This window comes from Ranitomeya imitator, chromosome 10, assembly GCF_032444005.1.
Source record: "Ranitomeya imitator isolate aRanImi1 chromosome 10, aRanImi1.pri, whole genome shotgun sequence".
Classification (NCBI taxonomy): domain Eukaryota; kingdom Metazoa; phylum Chordata; class Amphibia; order Anura; family Dendrobatidae; genus Ranitomeya; species Ranitomeya imitator.
In genome coordinates, this window is record NC_091291.1 from 112,679,098 (window position 1) to 112,703,318 (window position 24,221).

The window sequence follows — 24,221 nt, forward strand, 5'->3', positions numbered from 1 at the left end:
ATGCATCAGGACAAATTACCAGCCCAGCTATTCTCCCCGATTTCTCTACTCTACCACTATTAATTGAATCTCTAGGTTATTCACAGACTACAACACTAATCTGAGTCACTACTGCAGTTGTACAACACACACACTGTCTGGAGAATCGGAATATGTAAAATGGTGGCAACTATTTTTGGGTGATACTTTCTCAAATCAAATCACAAGTTGTTCGAAGTTGGCAGGACAAAGGGATTTCCTAAAACTTGACACATTTGTTCAGCATTAAATCGTTTTGCTCACCTCTGCTTGGCACTCATTGCGTCTTATCGCCGATATGTGATCTTATTGATAAGTAATTGATAAGCGTTTCAGACCAAAAACTGGACTTTCATCAATTGGATTATCCTAAGTGTAGAACGCAGGACATATGGTGACATCCAATGAAGGTCCAATGTTTGGACTGAAACATCACTTGAATATTTGCTTATTTTGTTATTTTCTTTATCATTGCATGTCTATAAGGTGGGAGCTACTTTCTTTCAAACATTTTTTTTCCTTAGGGGATCAAAAATCTTTAAACGTGTACCACAATCTTCAGACTAAATGTGTAAGCTAAAAATTAAAACATAACCATGCATTTTTAAATTTTCACGAATTTGAAACAAAAGATTTTGAAGACTTATTTGTTCTTGTGATAGACAAACCCCAAATATAAAAAAAAAAGTTCTTTGTAAGTAAAGAATATTTTTGCAGGTTAAATAATTTTATTTAATAGATTTTGGTAGTTTACAAACTGTTAAAACATTTACTATATTGAAGATTAGTATAACCAAGGAATAAAATTAACTAAAATAATTAAAAATAAACAAAAACCAAATATAATTAACAGACGTATATATAAAAAAAATCTTTTAACCACATTCTAAAACATACATCTATGATGCTGACATAGAGAACACTTTAAAAAAAAAATAGACATATCAGAAAAGAAACTTTAAAGCAATAATACATACTGAAGGGGTTTAAAATGTTATTTTTTAGTTTGCTATTTTTCTTTTCTTTTAAAACATACCATATTCTTCAAATTTTATATGGCAGTGCAAAAAATAAAATAATATTGTACTTTAAAGGTGCTATATACAGCAGCAGTTTAAAAATATCACGTTTCACATTGGTAAAGCAGTGCAGAAAATTGTTAACATACTGGATGGTCAGGAATAGTCTTCTGTAAAGGGGAGGACAGACCTCCATAGATGGATGGACGGAACCAATATATTCTGGGAATAGCTAAACGTAATGGTGTCCGACAGCATATTGCAAATCCAATGTAAACCTAACAATTTAAAAATATATACAGTACTATAAGTGCTTTAGAATTTCAGTCCAGTCCCAAAACTAAATTATAGAATTCTCCCCATCGAGGTATATCTTGCATGGACAATTTATCCTTTACGTGATGCAAATGCTACGTAGATGTGTTAGTCACAACAATGTATTATTGGGGTCCGAATCTATCCAAGGATTCTGATGTAAACTTGGTGGTTGAAATTGAATCATTACAGAACCCTTTAGTTATTGCACAAGCTCCTTCTGGATTTCCTCTTTCCTCTATGGAATTCCCATTGACCAGATTTTGAAGTCTTTGTCGCTCTTGGGCTTGTTTTGCTCTGTTGGCAACGTATCTTACTCTGCTCTGGCTTCTGGAGGATGTTCTCCGTAGAAGATTCATGCCGTCATCCTCATACTGAACAGGTTGGAATTCGGTGGGAGACGTAATGTCATTTTCTTTCTCAAAACTTGTCAGTTTCTTGAGTTGCTCTGTAAGCGAATCTGTAGACGTTGTGGAGGCATTCATACCGGCAGGTCTTCTCTGAGCTCTCATAGACCTTGTAATAAAGCTTCTGCTTATGCTCCGATACTTGCTTTCAAAATTGCATGATATATCATCTGAGGTCAAGTCCCCAAGGCTTTTAGACATTGACTGGGTGGCCGATGCCTTATTAGTATTGGGTTTTCTGGCAGCTTGTTTGAGGCTTTCTACATATAGTCTATTCCAAGTGTTCCTTCGTGGCAAGGGTGGTAATACTTCTTCAGGACTTTTAGCTAGAGGCCTTGGATAAAGTTCATCTATTGCTTTGGTGCTAGATATTAAATTAGGGTTGGATTTGCTTTTTGTTACTCCAAAAGAGGTTCCTCTGGATAAAGTAGTTGCTGATCTCGGTCGGACGTTATTTTGTAATTTAATACTATCAAAGTTATCATCAGAGATATCAAGATCCAGCAAATGTTTCTGTGCTAAATTAGGCAAAGAAAGGTCAATTACTGTGTCGTTAGAAGATTTACTGGAAGACGAAGACATGCTGTCCCTATGACTGTTGAGTTCTAGCTTGCTCCATATCCTATCATTAATGGTGGCATCAGAATACACTTCTGCCACAGGAGACTTTAATGCCAAGCTACTTGAAAGAACGTGACCTTCACTTTTTGTTCTTCTGACAGGAATGGTAGGTCCAGTACGGACCACTGATTGTTGGAGAATTCGATTAGGCTTTGGTCTTAAAACACCAGGAGGTATAGGCTTCATTATTGGGGTGAGATTTATTTGCGGTTCTGAAGATTTGGTAACATTTGATGTCTCTGAACTATTGCTCCTTTGAACAAAGACCCGTTCACCTTGACTCCCTTTTGACTGACGGACCTTGTTTTCTCTCGAGACATCTGCTAATAGAGACATTCCCGGCTTCATGTTGATAGGATTGATGGTAATTGTGATTTCTTGTTTGCCACTGGCATTATTGTGCATATTACCATTTTTATTTTTGCATGTTTTTTCTGAATTTTCGGTGCTCGTGATTAAACTGTTGGTTGGTTGAATCATTTTACCTACGGCTAGGTCATGTATTTGATTTTCACTGTACATATTGTCAGAGCTACTAGCTGCACTAGGACATTCGGATCCCGTTGGATCCTTGCACCCTTTAGGATCTTCATTTGTAATTGAGGCAACAGGCTGGAGAAACGTAGGAACAGGAAGAGGTATCTGCTTGGCAAAGGAGGGTTCTTCTGTAATAGTTTCAAGACTACATAAAGAAGAGACCGACCTATAAATTGAGATTTGTCTGGCATCTGTAATAAAAAAAATAAGAAAAAAAGTAGGTTATCAGTTCAGTAAAAGGTGCGCTACACACTAAGTGGGCTGATGGAGATGCATGCATCTGCAGCCAGAATATAAATAATGCACTAGCATCTAGGAGAGTTGTCTGGATCGGTAAAAGCCACCAAAAATAATTCCCATACATCCTACAAGCAAAAGGCAATCAACTAAATCAGCAAAAGACACACCAACAATCATTACATGTCTAATAAATTGTAGAAATGCGGTTAGGGTAGGGTCACACAACCGTTTGTTCTTCATCTGAGAAAAACTGCCCGATTATGGTGATCAGAGTTTGATCAGAGTGGGATCAATTTCTCTTGAGGTGGAGGAAAAAAAAAAAGTTTCTCTACCTCCTCCATTATGTTAGTCCCAGAAAATCAGACCACACTCTCATACCATCTGAGTGCAGTCTGTGTTTTTCACGGACCCATAAACTTGCATTGTTCATTTTGATTATCCTGCACTCAGATCAAAATCGAACATTTGAACTGCCCCAAATAATAACATTCGTATGAGAGCCATCTATGAAAACCACCGATAGCAGTCATCTGATACAGTTAGTCATGTGCACAAGCCCTAAGCATAACGGATTGTGTTGTGCGTAATGAAGAGCCTGAGGGGGTGGAAGACCGGTGAGACAGAGTTTTGTTTTTTTAACTCTTGGGTAGAGATGAGAGAATAAAATTAGAGTGGAATTGAATTCTACGTGAATTATACAGAAATCAGCACTCGGCAAAATGCGGACTTTAAAAAAAAATAATTAAAAAATGAAACACTTTTGCATAAATTGAGCTAAATTGTGGACACCATTTTTCTGAACCTTAAAAGGACATCAAAAGGTAAACAAAATAATTCCTTACACCCTCTTACTGCTCACCTCTCCGGCCCCTTCACATATCCTGTCTGGTCCACACTCTACCTTCAGATCGCTTCTAGTAGTGCAAAAATCCATGGACCAGGACTCCGGGCTTTGATGAGGTCCAGGACGATTCTACACAAGCGTGTGAGAGGACATGGCGTGCACCATGACCTTGTGCAGGACCCTTCCGGGACACATGAAAACTAAAAGTCCCTGTCCAACATGAAAGGCCCGGATATTTCCGCACGAGCGAGGCGATCTGAAGATGCATGGAGGACCGGATGGGTGACGATAAGGCACAAGGGTCCGGAGAGAGAGCGGTAAAGTGAATATAAGGATTTTCTTCATTTTTACATATTAGGTTTGTTATATTATAGGGTCTAGAAGAACCCAAGAGCATAATAAGGGACATTAAATTTGAATGGCCTCATATACCCAAATATGTAAATGAGTGGGTTTAGCCTTCAGTTAAATAATGTATTGCTGATTTTTAATGAATGTCTATGGGAGGTTAGATAGGGAATGGCTCATAAGTATGGATTTCGAAAACTTTCTACCTCCCACATACAGTATACAATGCTTGCAAACACATGCAAAGTTCCCGAACACAAGTAACACAGCATGCAACATGGATGACATGAACATGCACCTACTGTGCCAGACAGCATGGGAACGATCGGGGCTCAATGGAGAAAACAATAACTGGATAGACAATGTCTCTCACGTATCCACAAGGATTTGCTTCCTTCTGGTATGACCATGTAGAAATGTTAAGGTTGGAAGTGGCTACGTTTCTGTCTTCTACTGACTAATATAAAGTTTCCAAGAGAACTATGATGACTCGTCCCCATGTATGACACTTCCATGCTAATGAAGGAAATTCTATAATACAATGTGTATTGGAGCCTCCTACACTGACGGTGATGATCGTGTCTGATGTCTGAGAAGAGAAGGATGGGACAGATGAAGTTTGAAAAGGTCAATCCTTTGATTTCCAGGTGCTGAGGATTTCTCTTCTCTCCCCATTGAAAACATATGAAATTGTTGGGGAAGTTAAGGTTCCATCAAGTCCGATTTCATACAAGCCGTTCCTTTTATTCTTTACAGATAGGCATTGTATTGTATTTAATTGTTGGTGTACAATATGGTTTGCCTTTTAGAAGTGTGTTTTTCCTCTCAGTCTGCCTCACGAGCGAGGATATCAGCAACCCCTCTACTTAGACCTCATTCTGAGTATGGCAGCCATCTTATGAAGCCACAGGTCTTCAGCTATGTTTCAGAATAGCCTTTTATGCCTACTGCAAGCTGTTACTGCTACTTTAATTGTGACTACTACAAGAATTCAGAATGAAAATAAACCTTCTGGAATCTTCATACGTGCCTCTGCATTCGAGTCAAGCTATCTGATGAAATCTCATTGTGTGAGTAGTAGTACATAAAGACAGCAAGAGAAACAGTGCCTAAAGCGCCCTCCACTCTCAGCCTAGGTATGGAGTCAGAATAAGCCATCATTTGTATGGGAGAGTGGGGCAGAAATCTGTCAGCCAAACAGTTGTCCATATTATTGTTTGGCCTACAGCTATCTAAAGTGTATAAGGGGACAGGGGGCTTTACTCCTAGTATTCAAAGCACACAATTAAAACCACCTTTACATTTCTACAAGTACTCGATATGGCACACATATACAAGCTGATAAAAATGTTGTTTTACAATTTTATCAAGACTCATTTTGTAGCATTATTAGAAAAAGAGTCCAATAAAAATATCCCATTAATTCCATGGCTCACTAGCAGTTCTGTTCAAATATATTTTTTAGTTCTTTATTCCTAGTTTTTTATTTTTATTTTAGAAGTCTTGACAAAATAACACACGGCCATGGACTCCACAACACAGTTACCTGAACCCTCTTGTCCTTTCAGTCTTTTACTAGAGAGACGGAGAAGTACAAGTTAAGAGGAAGAACACAGGAGAGAAGTTAGTCAGGAGAAGATTTAAGGTGATCTGTACGTAGATGATCGAGTAGACAGAAGGACATAAGAGTGGGTAGACGGACAGACATATCAGAAGACAGCTTTGCTATGTAATGTAGTCCAATCAGAGCTTCCATTTATGGTCTCAAATGGAGAACAACTTGATGTATAAAATATTGGTGGTCCAAAATGGTCTTATAGGGCTTATAAGGTTCTCTGTTCAGCCAAAAAAAGCAGGTAAGACTTCTTTCACACTAGCGTCGGAATCTCCCCATCGCAATGCGTCGGGGAGATTCCGACGCTAGCGTTTAGCGCATTGCACAATGGAGGCTGCGGATGCATTTCTCCGGCGCATCCGCTGCCCCATTTTAAGGTGCGGGGAGGTAGCGTTTTTTGCTCCCGACGGTCCGCAGAAGCACGACGCATCCGTCGCTCGACGGATGCGACGTGTGGCAATCCGTCGCAAATGCGTCGTCAATACAAGTCTATGGGGAAAAAACGCATCCTGCAAGCACTTTTGCAGGATGCGTTTTTTCTGCAAAATGACGCATTGTGACGGATTGCAGAAAACGCTAGTGTGAAAGTAGCCTAATCCAAAATGTACTTATTGAAGGTAAAAATACGGACACCTGAGCTTAAGTAGCTGGAAGATGCCATATATTTTTGCCCAGCAGGACAGAAGAGATCTCCGCATCTTGTACGCGTTGGAGCACTAATCTGGCAAATGATGGCCACCAACTTGACATCGTTACATTACTTATAGCTGTAAAGTACAATCAGCAAACAGTTTTCAGGATCTTGTGTCTTTTTTTAAAGATTTTTTTTCCTTTAATTAATAGCTTTATAGCTACTGTTCGTTCATCGAATATAATATTGCATTGGGGCGTACGTACAAGTCAATAAAAAAAAAAATCTAACAAAAAATAAAGAGAAGATAAAAAGCTCAGGTTTGGATGGTTACATAACAGAACAAATATGGCCAAGACACAATATACATTACAACACACAACAACGTAACGGCTAACGTCAAGGCGCTAACGTCTACAGACAAAAACACAACAAAAACACAAAACAAAAAAAACACTACTATAACTCCACGTTGTGACAGATTTCTAAGAAGACAGTGATGGTGGGACATAATATATATCTTACCAGAAAAGAATATAGGGGATTTACTTCGAATTTCCTCCAACTTTTGAACGAACAAGGCATTCATTTCCCTTTGTAGGGTACCCATTTGCCTTCGAGAATTTTCGTGCCAGCCCATAGACAGTTCTGGACTTCCAAGGCTCTCAAGGCTGCTTGAGTTAGAGGATATAGAACCACTGCCAACAGGGACCAAATTAACAGTACTTCCATACCTGCCACCGGTTTGGCATTGCCACCGTTGTCTAGGATGACTTTTCATCCCAGCACATTTGGATTCTCCATTTTTCTTCCCTGGTATTACAATGGACTGCGAGTTTCTGGGCAGATCATCGGCGTTCCCATTGTCATTGAGAGCTAGCAAGTCTGTCTGTTGCCGTCTTGGCTGATCTGTGATACCATAATATTTCAGTTCTAACCTTTCTTCTTGCACACCGCTATACTGTTTGTGAGCTGGAATATCATGTATGATCGGTTTGGTGCTGCTGTTATCACTCCACTTACAGTCTAAGTCGGGACTCTCTTTAGAGCCAATCACGCATTTCATACAGTTGGTGGCCATCCCGATTCTACCTGAACCATTCATTGCACAGCGAGCAAACACACCTGGTTTATGAGTAGGACTGTCCAGATTAGGGGCTCTATCAGACCTCCGTAGCGGTTCACTGAACGTCGGACACCTAGAGATACGAACGTGGCTTTTGCTTTTACCAGAGCTTAGACCCTTACCTTTCAAACTCTTGGTGCGTAATTCCACGGGAGTACTTTCCCTGGATGGAAGAAACGGAGAAGCACTTTCCGGCTCTTTATCAAAGCGGGGAATGGATGAATCGTCAGTCTCCTTATCTTCACTAGCTCCTTCTGAGCTGTTGTCTTTGGAGTCAATTGCAATTTCTGGAAAGCCCTTTTTGTGTTTTAGCTGGCCTTTCGTTGGAGCACTGGCAGTTCTTCTTAATATATGACTACTAATGGAATGTTTCCGGTGAAGCGGTCCAGCAGCATGACTGTCCAGAGAGGCTTGTTTTGGATTTCTCAGAAACAGACCTTTTAAACCCACGGCCTGCTTGACCTAGATGGAAAGCAACCACAAAAAAAATTAAAAAAAATAAAAAATTAAAAAGTTGCTTGATCCATCACATAATGGGAATGTGTATGTAATGTTTTACACTGTTCATCGACAACAAATAAGTTGAATAAAACTATAAATATTTGATGGTATAAGAAAATTCTTGGCGGAAATAACAAAAAATGGAGACTTGGATATGGCTGAAATGAAATTTTAGTTATATGGTTATGGCCAATAAAGAATTTATTCCTCCAACGCAGGTTGATCCTACATTGCTTTGGGTTTTTTACATGTTTCAACCTAATTTTTCAAAAGTTAGGACACGCTGCATGAATAATCTGATCACAAATGATTAGATCTAGAAATAATGATGTAATGTGCTATGCACCAAAGAGAATCCCTTGTCTCATGCACCTGTTGCAGATCTCAGCATTCTCCGAGTGCTGAAATCTGCAAAAGCATTTCCCCGTTATGCCCCATAAGAGGCAGGATACTCTTTTGGCTTTTGCATAGTGTTTATCTTTGAGTGACAACTTTTCGTTAAATTACTTTGGCTTATGTTCCTCCCAATGACAAATGCAACCATGGAGGAATCAACACTCCAGCCTATTGCAGTCTTAAAATATAGCAACTATGGTAGTAGTGCACCCCAAGTACCATTGTGTTCCAATAGGGAACCTGTCACCAGGTTTTAGTTGTGCAGTTTGAGAGCAGGATGAAGTCTGGGCTTGGGGCCCCGATTCCAGCGATGTCTCACTTGCTGGTCTACATGCTGTCATTTTGGTACAATCACTGTTTCTTCTGCCGCAGATCTAACAGTGTTGTCACGGCTGTGCTCTGTATGACCCCGCCCTCAACCCTGATTGGCAGATTCCTGTGCTGGTAATCAGTGATGGGGCGGGGTTATACAGAGCAGGAGTGGACTAGCAGGCACGAGACTCTTAGTCCTGTAGTGATAATCTCCTGCTGATAAAACACTGATATTTAAGAACACACAGCCCAGTAAGTGACATCACTGGAATCAGTTATGGCAACTCAAGAAGAACCCCATAGTTATCCAACAGATTGGACATCACCTAGAGTAAATAGAACTAAAGAAACAAATGTAGGCTAGAACTTCACCACTTGAAATACTGACCAAGAAGCCATCACCTTTCGACAGGTCTCCTTTAGTAAATACCTTCTTATGATATATCAATTCTGGAGCTTCTTTTTCAGAGCTCTGCTTGGTGCCACACCGGAGTGTTATAATCCCATTGTCAATGGGGTGTGCGCCCATACAATCATTGTTAGGAGAGTCAGTATATATAGAAATGCACCTCGTTGACAACATATTATTCCATTTTGACGAGGAATAACAAGAGCGGCACAAAGTAGAGTTCTAAGAAGAGATGCTCCAGAATAACACCATTACGAATACAAGAAGTAGCTACATGTAGCAGAAGGGCTATCAGAATCTATTAAACCGGATATGCATGGTTTCGTTTTAGCTTGTACTGTGCATTCTTACCATTCGTAGGTGCCACTATCCGCTTGTCAAATGAAAAGTTGGTATAATAACAGTACCAGCCTGAACTACTTGCCATAATCTGGCATTTGAAGCCACCATTATTGATTTTCATAAAATTGAGGTTTTTTTTTTAGATTTTTGTTAGCTCTCCGCATTGGGGTAACGTAGGGTATGCTCACGCTGCACAGAACCACTGGATTTTCCAAGCGTAAATCTGGATTGTCTACAGTCATTCTGTGTGACGACAGACTTCCTCACGTTCACTGCACGCTATGAGGATTCTCCGGTGCCGGGAGCGGCGGGCATGACCACAAATATGCGATTTGCATACATACGGTCACATGCCAACTACACTTGCATTGACCGAAGATGGGCACGTCTAGTTGGAATGTGGCTGGAGGTTTGCACATAGCATACTACTTGCAGTCACACAACTGCCCATTCCTCGCACCGTAGGATCCTCACAGCGGGCAGTGTGCGAGATTTGAGGATTCACAAGTCTGCAGTCTCAGAGTGACTGCAGACTTGTAGCCAAAGGCCAGACAATCCTTTTAAAAAGGGTTCATACCAAGATTTGAAGTCATGGCCTATTCGCGAGATGAAGAATAACTTCTTGATTACTGGGTGTCCATCCGCCGGCACCCGCAGTGATTCCGAGAATGGTGCTAGGGAGAACCCTGCCTGAATAGAGCGGAGGTGGAGCATGCACACTCTCGCTTTATTCATCCTCAGTGGGAGTGCTGCTTTATTCAGATGGGGCTACCATTTTTGGGATCTCTGGGGGTTCCAGTGGTCAGACCCACCCCAGCAATCAGGATAGGGGATGGCTTCAAATCTTGGTACACACCCTTTAAAAAAGTGTGTTGCATGGAACAGATTGATTTCATTGACGATATATAGTGATGAGCGAGCATGCTCATGCGTTAATAGAGTATCTTCGGCTTGCTCGAATACTATGTTCGAGTCCCCACGGCTGGACGTCTCGACAGCCCCAACATCTGCAGGGATCGCCAGTTTGTTAGGTAATCCCTGCACGAGACATGCAGCAGCGATGACTTGAACATGGTGTTTGAGCATACCAAAGATACTCTATTAATGCATGAGCACGCTTGCTCGTCACTACGGATAAAACGTTAAATCCTTAGTGAAAATCTGCAGCATAAATGTAGGGATTATTTTTTCCCTTCTGATTTGTAAAATCTTACCCACAATGCTGGTAATGTATCAACGCAGTAAATTTTCCATCTGAAAATCCATTGCTATATGACCCTTGTGAACGTATCCTAAAGGAACACACCCAGAAAAACTAATACACTTATTTTTAGACAGAAATTTGGTTCTGGTCTCAGAGATGCAAAGAACCTTAGAGAGGAGACATGCGCTGGGCACTAAGCATAGAATTAGTGTTCATTTAAGAACCATGATGTCTGCCACATGATGGACCTGGCTAGCTCTTCTGTAGGAAAGGACAGACACAAAACAAGAAAACAATCCATGTAAATAAAGTGAAAAACAGCAACGATGGAATAAGAACACGGCACATTTCCCTTACAATTAAAAAAATAAATAAAAAAATTAGCAACACGATTAGAGATACGATGGCTTCAGTACCAAATCTTCAGACACGGATCTGAACAGAAAATGTACAATTAACAATAATGAACAATGGCGATATATACAGGTACAGTGCAAGTTGTGTCATCCACGTGTCTGAGCTCCTGAAAGAACACCGGGCGCACGGCCATCAGCAGAGGCAAGAGATGGTGGGACCACAAGTTGTACTGTCGGTGGGTTTGTGAGCAGAAGTCATGGAGCATAATCATTACATTCTCCGAACTGAAGAGGTGAAGAATGGATTTATGGCATTCTCGCAACATTCCGTGTATATTTGCCAACCTCGTAGTCACAATCTATAGGAAACATCCCTGACCCCCGATGTCGGCCTCCTCTATCAAAATCCGCTGCATGTTCTGAATGTCTCTCCTGCATAATCAATAGCGGCATCGGCTGCTACATCTGCGTTATCTGTGCTGTACAGTAGATCATTAGTATTGATCCTCATGTGCATTATTATTCAGCAGTGTCCAGTGGTTATATTATTCAGTTGACTTTCATAAGAATTTGCAAACAAACAAAAAATATATATACAGTACAGACCAAAAGTTTGGACACACCTTCCCATTTAAAGATTTTTCTGTATTTCTATGACTATAAAAATTGTACATTCACACTGAAGGCATCAAAACTATGAACACATGTGGAATTAAATACTTAACAAAAAAGTGTGAAACAACTGAAATGATGTCTTATATCCTAGGTTCTTCAAAGTAGCCACCTTTTGCTTTGATGACTGCTTTGCACACTCTTGGCGTTCTCTTGATGAGCTTCAAGAGGTAGTCACCGGGAATGGTCTTCCAACAATCTTGAAGGAGTTCCCAGAGATGCTTAGCACTTGTTGGCCCTTTTGCCTTCACTCTGCGGTCCAGCTCACCCCAAACCATCTCGATTGGGTTCAGGTCTGGTGACTGTGGAGGCCAGGTCATCTGGCGTAGCACCCCATCACTCTCCTTCTTGGTCAAATAGCCCTTAGACAGCCTGGAGGTGTGTTTGGGGTCATTGACCTGTTGAAAAATAAATGATGGCCCAACTAAACACAAACCGGATGGGATAGCATGCCGCTGCAAGATGCTGTGGTAGCCATGCTGGTTCAGTATGCCTTCAATTTTGAATAAATCCCCAACACTGTCACCAGTAAAGCACCCCCGCACCATCACACCTCCTCCTCCATGCTTCACGGTGGGAACCAGGCATGTAGAGTCCATCCGTTCACCTTTTCTGCGTCGCACAAAGACACGGTGGTTGGAACCAAAGATCTCAAATTTGGACTCATCAGACCAAAGCACAAATTTCCACTGGTCTATTGTCCATTCCTTGTGTTCTTTAGCCCAAACAAGTCTCTTCTGCTTGTTGCATTGTCCTTAGCAGTGGTTTCCAAGCAGCTATTTTGCCATGAAGGCCTGCTGCACAAAGTCTCCTCTTAACAGTTGTTGTAGAGATGTGTCTGCTGCTAGAACTCTGTGTGGCATTGACCTGGTCTCTAATCTAAGCTGCTGTTAACCTGTGATTTCTGAGGCTGGTGACTCGGATAAACTTATCCTCAGAAGCAGAGGTGACTCTTGGTCTTCCTTTCCTGGGGCGGTCCTCATGTGAGCCAGTTTCTTTGTAGCGCTTGATGGTTTTTGCCACTGCACTTGGGGACACTTTCAAAGTTTTCCCAATTTTTCGAACTGACTGACCTTCATTTTTTAAAGTAAAGATGGCCACTCATTTTTCTTTACTTAGCTGCTTTTTTAATTGCCATAATAGAAATTCTAACAGTCTATTCAGTAGGACTATCAGCTGTGTATCCACCAGACTTCTGCACAACACAACTGATGGTCTCAACCCAATTTATAAGGCAAGAAATCCCACTTATTAAACCTGACAGGGCACACCTGTGAATTGAAAACCATTCCTCGTGACTACCTCTTGACGCTCATCAAGAAAATGCCAAGAGTGTGCAAAGCAGTCAAAGCAAAAGATGGCTACTTTGAAGAACCTAGAATATAAGACATAATTTCCGTTGTTTCACACTTTTTTAAGTATATAATTCCACATGTGTTAATTCATAGTTTTGATGCCTTCAGTGTGAGTGTACAATTTTCATAGTCATGAAAATACAGAAAAATCTTTAAATGAGAAGGTGTGTCCAAACTTTGGTCTGTACTGTATGTACTTTTTTTTTGCAAATTTTTATGAAAGTCAACTAAATAATATTACTACTGGACACTGCTGAATGCACATGAGGATCTGTATCTATCTATCTATAATATATATATATATATATATATATATATATATATAATACAGCAGAGTTAAGAAGTAGGGTGCAGACGCCACACAGGTACATATCAGTCCTAGTGAATACAAGCTTGAGAAAGGTCTGTACCCGGGACCGAAACGTCGCCACATGGGCTATTAAAAAGCACTTTGTAACTTTGGATTTGGTGTGCTGCCTCAACTTTTTTGTGTGTGTATATATATATATATATATATATATATAAAATCTCAAAACTGGAAGAAGTTTTTAAAAGTTGTTTGATACTGTAGAAAACAGCTTCTATAGGTTTTATAAAATACAGAATTGGTTATTTTGCATCTTTACTTATCCTCTTTTTGGAAATGTTTTCAAATGCTCATAGCGGCCATGAAAGAGCTGCACAAAAGTTAAATGGCGAGCCCATCACTGACATTCAAGTCATGGTTAAAAGGATTATACAAAGTATGGAAGTTATTCCCTATCCATAAGATAACAGTATTGGCAAACTCAGAGAATGAATAGAGTGGAGCTGCACATGCTCAACCTTTTCTCCATTCAGATGAGGCTCTGCAAAGCCCCACTTTACATGTTCGGCAGGAAATCCATTGGAGCAATCTGGACGTTTTCCCCTATCCAACTTCTATAATTGGTAAATCCCTTAATATAGCGCTATAATGGTCAGAGCTCATTTTTAAGAGACCGAGCCCCCAAAGGGTTAAATGTTAAAATTCTGACTATCTTCAGCCACCACTAGAGGGAGCTCAGGAGCTTATTATATACAGGTTTGGTATTAAGTTCAATCTGTAATAAGTATTTAGAGGTTCCCTTGAGTGGTCAATTAGAAGAGTTCTGCAGCGCCTCTTTTCTTCCATCTGAATTTATGTGGAGAGATACAGATGCATGCCTGGGGGACAAACGGCAAATATCACCTACTTGCAGCAGTGCCTCGCCACATCAAAGTTATAGCAAAACAAATACGCCTCACCACTATGTAGCTGCAGAGATCAGTGAGGAGAGGTGGGCGTGTTCTTTTCTCCTCTACATGATGCTGCCTGCTTATGATTGGGTCAACCTCATGCAGTGGAAAAAGTACACGCCCCCCCCCAGAGATAAATCTCTGGTAATTACTTTTTGGGCTTACCATAAATTATAACCATAGATTTACCAGCAAATATCTCCGGAGGGGAGAAATGGAAAAATAAAAACTACATTTTATTCAGCTCTGCAGCCACTATTTTGTAATTTGGTCAGTTCAACATGCTCAAACTGGTGAAAGGTCCTCTAACAAGAAATTTGCTGCCTTCACTTTAATTATAGCTCAGTATAACCTCCATATTTATTCTTATCTTTAAAAGACTTTATATTAAAGGGTTTAGTTTGAGAATGCAGTATTTTTCAATAACATTTAATTGTGGAAACCATTTCTAATCAAATCCATAAAAAAAAATCCAAATTGATTGAAGGTTTTGGTGTTTTATCCAAGTAATGTACTTTTAGCACCAGGATATAGCATTGCATTTGTTGACTTTTTGGTCATGCAAATTATAATGTAATATTGCAGGGTCAAAGTTACATTCTGGAGCAAACAGCTTGGACAATGGATTTAGAAATTGCTTTTTTCCCTCCCCCATTAAATCATAATATGTTACCTTTGTTAAACGAGCTGTTGAGCGCATCAATATCAGCAAAGCTGCACGTCAATTAATTGTTCTTCTGAGACTAAAATCTATCCGTGCCCTGAACCACACACTTTAAATTTCATCAATGAAAAATGTATGAAGGGACGGAGCCTCCTGGGAGGTGACAGCAGCCGCATTACACTGACACCGAGGCGGAGAGAAAACGACATGGTTTGTGGGAGATAGAAATTGGCAAATATACAGAATAACTTTAATGCAAACATTCTTTAACCAAGGAAATAAAAAGATCTTAAATGTATTCACCAGAGAATCGTGAAAAATAAATAATGCACCTATGAAAATGAATGTGAGTCATCATCAGGTATGAGGATGGAGTGCATTCGTTGTAATTCATTCTCTATGTGCATTTACACATAACATGAAATACATCCTTTAGAAAAAAAAATGCCATATCATCAATATGCTATTGCGCATCCCAGATCAAATGCAATATTACATTGTTAATAAATAAAATATAAAGCTAAATAAATAAATAAAAAATAAAGACACATTTAGAAGGCGATCCAGAATGGCTTTTTTTTTTCTTCTTAAAAAGAAATCAGATATTGAATTTTTGAAATGAGGACTTTGCCTTAGTTTCCAGTATGAGCAGAGAGGGAGAGCTTGAATAGTTATAGGTCTTTGGGCTTTTAGGTTTTGATGATAAAATACAGTTGTAGAAAGGGCCATAAATCACTTGTGAAATGGATAAGAATTTTTTTTTTGCTGACGATAAAGTCTCAAGGAGGTAAAAAAAGGAGTAAAAATAGATAATAAAATAAAAGTAATACAATAAAAAAAAAATGACCAAACAGCAAAACAAGAACACTTTGACAAGGAAAAATGTTGATCGTAAAGTTAAATACTGTTGACAAGTATTCCTCTGGTTATTTGATTGGGTTTAGCTACAAGCTTGAAAGGTGCTGCTGGACCATGGGCGGTCGGGGCACAGCCCATGGACGGTGGCGGCACATCCCCTGGACCGTGGCGGCACATCCCCTGGACCGTGGCGGCACATCCCCTGGACCGTGGCGGCACATCCCCTGGACCGTGGCGGCACATCCCCTGGACCGTGGCGGCACATCCCCTGGACCGTGGCGGCACATCCCCTGGACCGTGGCGGCACATCCCCTGGACCGTGGCGGCACATCCCCTGGACCGTGGCGGCACATCCCCTGGACCGTGGCGGCACATCCCCTGGACCGTGGCGGCACATCCCCTGGACCGTGGCGGCACATCCCCTGGACCGTGGCGGCACATCCCCTGGACCGTGGCGGCACATCCCCTGGACAGTGGCGGCACATCCCCTGGACAGTGGCGGCACATCCCCTGGACAGTGGCGGCACATCCCATGGACAGTGGCGGCACATCCCCTGGACAGTGGCGGCACATCCCATGGACAGTGGCGGCACATCCCATGGACAGAGGTGGCACATCCCATGGACCGTGGCGGCACATCTCATGGATGAACCCTTTTAGAAAATTACATCACAAAAGGGTGGAAAAAACCTTATTCAGGTGTTTGTAAAAAAAAAAAGAAGTTATGAGCTTGTGCAACTTATGGTAATTGTAATTAGTGTTTTTACAGTTAAGGTACCGTCACACTTAGCGACGCTGCAGCGATACCGACAACGATCCGGATCGCTGCAGCGTCGCTGTTTGGTCGCTGGAGAGCTGTCACACAGACAGCTCTCCAGCGACCAACGATCCCGAGGTCCCCGGTAACCAGGGTAAACATCGGGTAACTAAGCGCAGGGCTGCGCTTAGTAACCCGATGTTTACCCTGGTTACCATCCTAAAAGTAAAAAAAACAAACGCTACATACTTACCTACCGCTGTCTGTCCTCGGCGCTCTGCTTCTCTGGTCTGGCTGTGAGCGCCGGGCAGCCGGAAAGCAGAGCGGTGACGTCACCGCTCTGCTTTCTGGCCGCTGTGCTCACACAGACAGTACAGGAGGAGAGCAGAGAAGCACAGCGCCAGGGACAGACAGCGGTAGGTAAGTATGTAGCGTTTGTTTTTTTTACTTTTAGGATGGTAACCAGGGTAAACATCGGGTTACTAAGCGCGGCCCTGCGCTTAGTTACCCGATGTTTACCCTGGTTACCAGCGAAGACATCGCTGAATCGGTGTCACACACGCCGATTCAGCGATGTCTGTGGGGAGTCCAGCGACGAAACAAAGTTCTGGACTTTCTTCCCCGACCAGCGACAGCACAGCAGGGGCCTGATCGCTGCTGCCTGTCACATTGGTCGATATCGCTAGCGAGGACGCTGCAACGTCACGGATCGCTAGCGATATCATCTAGTGTGACGGTACCTTTAGAGTTGCCAGATCTTCACTCCTCGCCTATGTTAAGGAGGCGCTCCTCCCCCCATTAAATAATGACATTAGTTTGCACTTTGGAGTCTCACACTTAAAAATTAGATTGAGATCAGTTTTACCTTTAAACTGAAATCTGATTGGTCTGAAAAGTGAAAAACCTGACATGGTGGTGATGGTGCGAGTTTGATCATCGCATAAACATTGGGTCTGATTTATAAATTAAAAAACAATAAAAATGAAAGATCTTCAAAAACAAAAGCCATCTTTTACACAGTTTCATGATTTTGTTCCATTGTTGTTACAGTGGCTCATGAAAATATTCACCCCTGGCTTTATCCCTATTTTGTTACATTACAACGTGTGTCTGAATAGTTTTGTGATCTGATTTGTGTGTGATGCTTCAGCACTAAATAGTATAAGTTGGTGAAGTGGCAAAAATATAGGCATACATTTAATTTCTGGGATCAAATTGGCATGTACATATGTATTACTTTTGCTATGCAGCCCCTAAAAACTTCTGGTGCAAAGCAATTCCCTTTATAAGCCCCATGCTTAGTGACAGGACTTCTCCCTGTGTGCAATCTAAGTGTCACATGTCTGTCAGTGTATACACTTTACCTTTTCTGAAAAGCCACAGAGGCTGCAACACCATTAACAAGAGAGGCACCACTAACCGTACATCACCATGAAGATCAAGGAGATCTCCAAACACCACCATGAAGACCAAGGAGATCTCCAAACCCCACCACGAAGACAAGGAGATCTCCAAACACCACCATGAAGACCAAGGAGATCTCCAAACACCACCATGAAGACCAAGGAGATCTCCAAACACCACCATGAAGACCAAGGAGATCTCCAAACAAGTCCGGGACAAAGTTGTTGAGAAGTGCAGGTCAGGGTTGGGTTCTAAAAAAAATTCTGATCTCTGATGATCCCCGAAGCACCATCAAATCCATTATCATCAAATAGGAAGAACATGCTACCACAACAAACCTGCCAAGAGAGGGCCACCCACCAAAACTCTCAGCCCGGGCAAGGAGGGCATTAGAGAGGCAGCACAGAGACCAAAGGTAACCGTGAAGGAGCTGCAGAGTTCCCAAGCAGAGACTTGAGTATCTGTCCATATGACCACAATTAGCCGTACACTCCATGTAGGAGTAATTGCTGGTTGTGGAAGAAATGGGTCCAGTAACTTCCACTTAAAGCAGGGTTGACTTTGAGAAGCAATCCTTCTACCCTTCCTAAATTTCCATCTTCGATTTTTTTTTTCTCTCTAAGATCATTGTCATCATGAAATACCTTACCAACAATAAGCCTTCAACTACATATTCCCAGAGTAAGGCCGGGGTCACACTTGCGTGTTCAATGCGAGAAACTTGCGCGAGTCTCTCGCATCAATTCCCGGCACTGCCGCCGGTCCCGATTGCCGGCGGCAGTGCCAGGACTTGATCTGAGTTTCTGGCATTGAACTCGCAAGTGTGACCCCGGCCTAAGGAAAAAGGTCTACTTAAGGGTCTTTGAAGTCTTTGTTGTCTCCTTGATGGACCCTCAAAACCATTTCGTCATTCATTGGGTACTATTTTCTACTGAGCAAATTTCATAAAGATTTTCAGGAGGAGGTGGGAAAGTAATAACATAAAAGAGAAAAAAAAAGAGCAAAACTAAATAAAAACATTAACTGCCAGACGAACAAAGTACAACAAAAAAAATAACAGATGGCACAAAAAAAGAAGAAAAGATCTGAAATGCAGATTGGCCTTTTTTTTTTTTTTTACACCCTGGATCAGCTTCATAAATGGTCTTCTCGAGATTGTGAATGGCCTATTAGTAGTAGAACAATCCATATCATGAACTGATTGTTTTAATGTGTCAGTAGGCAACGATGATGCTTATGAGTTGACTTGTCAGAAACATGCAGAATGCGTGAGTGTTTCTCACTCACTACACCTTCCTGCGACATGAGGGGGGTACCTTCATGGCTCCTAAATAGTCTCTGCTTCTAAAAGTAGATTTTTGACACAGAGAAGTCCACTGAAATCACAAACAGACAGAGTAAAGGCAAATCAGAAAGAAACGACATTAAAAAGTGAAGAAGAAGAACTTCACAGCTAAAGTAAATAAGAGAACAAACAGTGGAACATTATGCAAGTTAGACAGACCACATAGAGTAAGACACAACAGAGAGCTCGTTCAGAGGGACAACTTTGAGGATTTAATGGGGGTCGGGACTTTAGTGCTGCAGTTATACAGAAAAAGATTGAATATTTGGCACATGCACATTTCCCGGTAACATTATACAGCTGCAACAAGAAGGACAGAAAGCAAACTTTAGACAAGTTAGAAGCAAAGTTAAGAACAATGGACATGACCCAAAACAATTTGAAGCCTTTTTTAGACCAACCTTTTATGTTAGATTGTTGTTTGTGCCTTTTATATTTAGAGGTCAAAAACAACAAAACAAGACTTATTTTTACCTCTTTTGATTGGTTTTAACCACAAATCTTGTTCCCAAGAGAGCACACAACTCGGTATTGTAGATTTACGAGCCTCGCCGGTTTGTATGAAAATTTGGAGAAAATTGGCACAACTAGTTTTAGTCCTATCAATGAAGGTAGGGGATGAGGGGGGATTCTTTTCATGGAGGTGTATGGCTTAGAATGCCACAACATGCACCCAATTATGCCAAAAATGTAAGGCAATCAAGAGGCGTTTAATGGTAAAGTGTCTAAACATGCACCAAATTAATCATCCGACATGTGACTTGGTGATAGACTTAATTTAAGTACATTTGAAGACTTTTTAGTCACTAGACAGTTAATTATTCCATCATTTGGACTGAAGCTGTAGCTCAATAATTAAAATTAACCTGTTGTGCAACAAAAATATCTCATTGTGGCCCTGACCTAAAAAGTGTTTAAATTGGGGAAATTCTTGGACTTAAAGAATATTTTGAAAAGTGACCAATAGTTTTATAAGTAAAAGACTATGTCACGACCAGAACTAAAAAGTGTCTAAGATGCTAAAAGTCAGACCAAATATAATTTTATAGTATCCACAACAGTTTTATTTTTCCATCTATTATACCGTCGGTATTTTAATGATCTATTAAGATTTGGTCATATGCTTTAACGTCACAATCAGTGGCCACAAAGTAGCCCGAGAGTTCTATGTGGCTTCTCATGGGTGGCACATGAATACCTAACAAATATCCTGAGTCAAATGGACCAATCTTGGTTCCCATTCTCCCAGTGGTGGAGCTCCAACTGTTCACACCCCTGCTGTTCCTCCCTTGGATCCAGATGGCAGATAATGGGGTTACAACAAATAATAAGTAACTTTTTCTATGCCAGTAAAGAACATTCTGAGAACCCAACAAATTCCCAGCATGGTTGTATGAAGGAGCACAGCAGTAGCTCCACCACTTGATTATATTTTAGACAGACATAGGACAAAACATTTACATTTCGCAACGTACCTGAACTGTAGAAATGATCATCTGAATCTGCAATACGATATTATAGGGCATTCAATAGAGCTCCACCTAATCAAACTGACTTTACTGCTGCCGACGTCTGGGCTATTTCTCCTATCATCGTAAAGGTAAATGAGCCCAGACCTATCAAATATGGAAGCACCCATGGCCAAAAATTAACACCAGATCTGTGCAATCATTCCGGATCACTGAACCAAATCATAAAAGCTGTAAGCGACAGGATTGCGTGAGCAGCTAATTACCATATTGGGTCATTAATATAGTCAGAAATAAATGAAGCAGACCCGTCCACGACAAAGCCATATGGGTGCAAGTCACTAGGACAATTCCAGGAGACCCTAAGGTTGGAATCACGCATGCAATTTTTGTGGCAGTTTTCTCATATCTGAAGCTAAAGTCTCAACTGAATTCATAATAAATGTTATTCCCTATGGAGCGGAGGTCGATTATGCGCACTGCTACTCATTCACTCTTAAAAGGGAGCATCGGCTGATTCTCGATCCTTCCATTACAATGAATGTAGCGGCAGTTTGCATGATCGAACTCGGCTCCATTCCGGTGGGGCTTTGAAGATTCCTGGAAACCACGGCAGTCGGAGCCCCAGAGATTGAAAAGTTGTCCCCTATCCCAGTTTTCCCCCAACTTCAGTCTTCAAGATCCACCAGCAGATCACGTTTTCAGGATTTTGTATTGCACGGGTGATGGAACTATCACTTAGGCAATTCTAAGAATATCTGGAATACATGTTCTGTTGGTGGCTCTTTAGGACTGGAGTTGGGGAACACTGGGATAGGGGATAACATTAAAGCTTGAGAATACTAATTTAACAAAAAAAAATTGCCTCAAACTAAATGAGGATTTCCAAGCAAATTTTGTTGCTGAAATTTTTGTGACTGTTCTAAGTCCTCAGATGGAGCTTAGAGAAATCTATCAGTTTGCGGCCAACACATTTGCCATTCAGACTAATGGAATTGATTAAAAGGTAAATCATATTTGGCAGTACAATACCTAACTTTCCCAGAACTTCTTGAGGGGCTCCTGGACAGAAGTCCCAAAGAGTTGGCAAATCTCTTGGTTCTGCAGAAGCCTCCACAAAAGCAGTTCTTCTGGCTGTGTGCTTCCTGAACGTTTCTTCGCCAGACTGAGCTCTGGCATCCTCCGTCATTAAGGGCATATTCCCAAGATATTACATTATCCCCTGTACTTGGGATAAGGGGATACCTTACAGGGAGCCTCAAGAATGGGTCTGTGGAACCCAAGAATGGGGAGTCTCATCCTGAATGGAGCAGAGTAGCAAAGACTCCTCACCACCGTTCATGGTCTATGGTATTGGCAGAGAAGGTCCAGCTTTCGGCCATCTCTGCCATCCCTTAGGGAATGAATGAAATACCGGTCAAGCTTGCACACCGTCACGGCGGTCAGCCCCCGGTTATGGCTAGGCAATATATCCTACTGGAATCGCCCTTTATAAAATAAAAAAAACACTACACAGTTCTCTAAATTTTATGCAAAGCACTTAATTACTGGAAGTAATAAAAAAAATTTTCTGCTTCCAAATGGTTTGCAGTAAGTGAATAGGAAAAATTAAAACATCCACGGAAATGAAGTAAAGATAGCGGTATTATTAAGTGCCGCAATAATAATACCTTTCTCCACATTGTCTGGGTAAATAAATACACCAAGTCCCCCTAGGATTCAGAAAAACGTCCCTGCTGTGCCTGGAGTGATGGATGAGCCGTTACCGGGGATCTCATTGCAAAGCCCAGTTCAAAATGATTTGTTTCCTTTGTTCTAGCGATGCAGGTTGCCATGGTTACCTAATTAACCAGTGGTCGGTTTTCAGGGATTTTTTTCCCCCTTCTCTCCAGATGGAAATGTCAAATAACTAAAGCAATATATTGTTCTGTGCTGAAGGTGGATGCAAGTGTTTGGCGGTGATGGGCCGAATGTGCATATCGCTGTATAGTGCATCTAGGACAGATGGAATTCGGAGCTTCAGCTTCAGGTGTGGATCTCAAATTACTAGGGTTCCTTGTATAATATTAGGATCTCCATCAAATTACTGTAAATTAATGGGGGATGATATAGGACAACCACACCTCTACTAGGGCACATGGATGTCATAAGCAGTGGCACAACGTGAAACTCGTGAGCCCCAATGCAAAAGCCTAAAAAGAGTCCTCAATCATTATGGGTCTTTCATAGCATGGATATTCCCACATGGGTCAAAAAAAACCCAAACTTTTGGAGTCCTCTACGTAGTTCCTAGAGCCCAGGTAAGACTGGAATTCCCACGCTCACTACAGTTACACCTAACGGTGGTCTACGAAAGGACCTTCTTTATGTGCCAGAATGGAGAGCTGGTCAGGACGATCGGACACTTCTGATCATCAGATGGATGTCGGGTCGTGGTCGCACCTGGACTCCGGAGCTTAGGGGAACCTAAAAGGTCTCTTTGGCTCATAAAAGAACAGTTTTATTAAAGACGTATGCCAGTTTGGGGCCCTGTTGGAGATAGATTTTGTCTTGGGGTCCATGAGTTCTGTCACTGCATGGACAGCCCCTTATTTTGCCCAGCTGCCTTCTGTCTTTAGACGTGCTCCCCCTGTCAATATCCGCAGACTGCCAGGAGTTAATAAAGCAGAAACACTGGCAATTTACCAGATTTTAATTTTTAATCCGTTCCGGCACGATGACGTACAGTTACTAAAATTGGTGCAAATCGATTTGCAGAACCTGGTCCATCAGCCATGTCAGTAGGAAAATGGCTTCCTACCTCCCGACATCTGAGGCTCTTCTTTTGATCACCAGGATGGGAGCGACGTTATCGTTGTAGCATGATCGTCTTTTGACAATTGCACCAGGCCGGCTAAGACATGAGGTCAACAAACAAATGTGCGATATATGAAGTTAGCTTCCCTTATTTAAAGGGATCTCACAAAGGTAACCCCTTTTAATCTCTTAATAACAGACCATTTTTGTATCACATTTTTTTCCTGTTCTTTTTCCCCTCCAAGAGCCATAACTTTAATATTCCATCCACATAGCCATACGAAAGCTTGTTATATTGCTGGATGATCTGAAGTTTTGATTTACAAGATTCACCTTGTATCATATAAGTGCAGTAAAATGGTGGAACAAAAAATGTATTTCTGTCGTAGCATCTTGGGTTTCA

At 41.3% G+C, this 24,221-nt stretch overlaps 1 protein-coding gene across 1 annotated transcript in view; it reads right to left on the reverse strand.

Moving 5' to 3' along the window:
• Positions 1–724: 724 nt before the first annotated feature.
• Positions 725–24,221, reverse strand: part of PLCH2 (phospholipase C eta 2) — a 770,253-nt gene continuing 746,756 nt past the window's right edge. Inside the window, exons 23-24 of the mRNA XM_069741627.1 lie at positions 7,844–8,183; positions 725–3,108 (exon numbers count right to left, since the gene is read on the reverse strand). Of these exons, the coding sequence (XP_069597728.1) occupies positions 1,478–3,108; positions 7,844–8,183 (1,971 nt within the window). The 3' untranslated portion in view covers positions 725–1,477. The remainder of the gene's footprint in view (positions 3,109–7,843; positions 8,184–24,221) is intronic.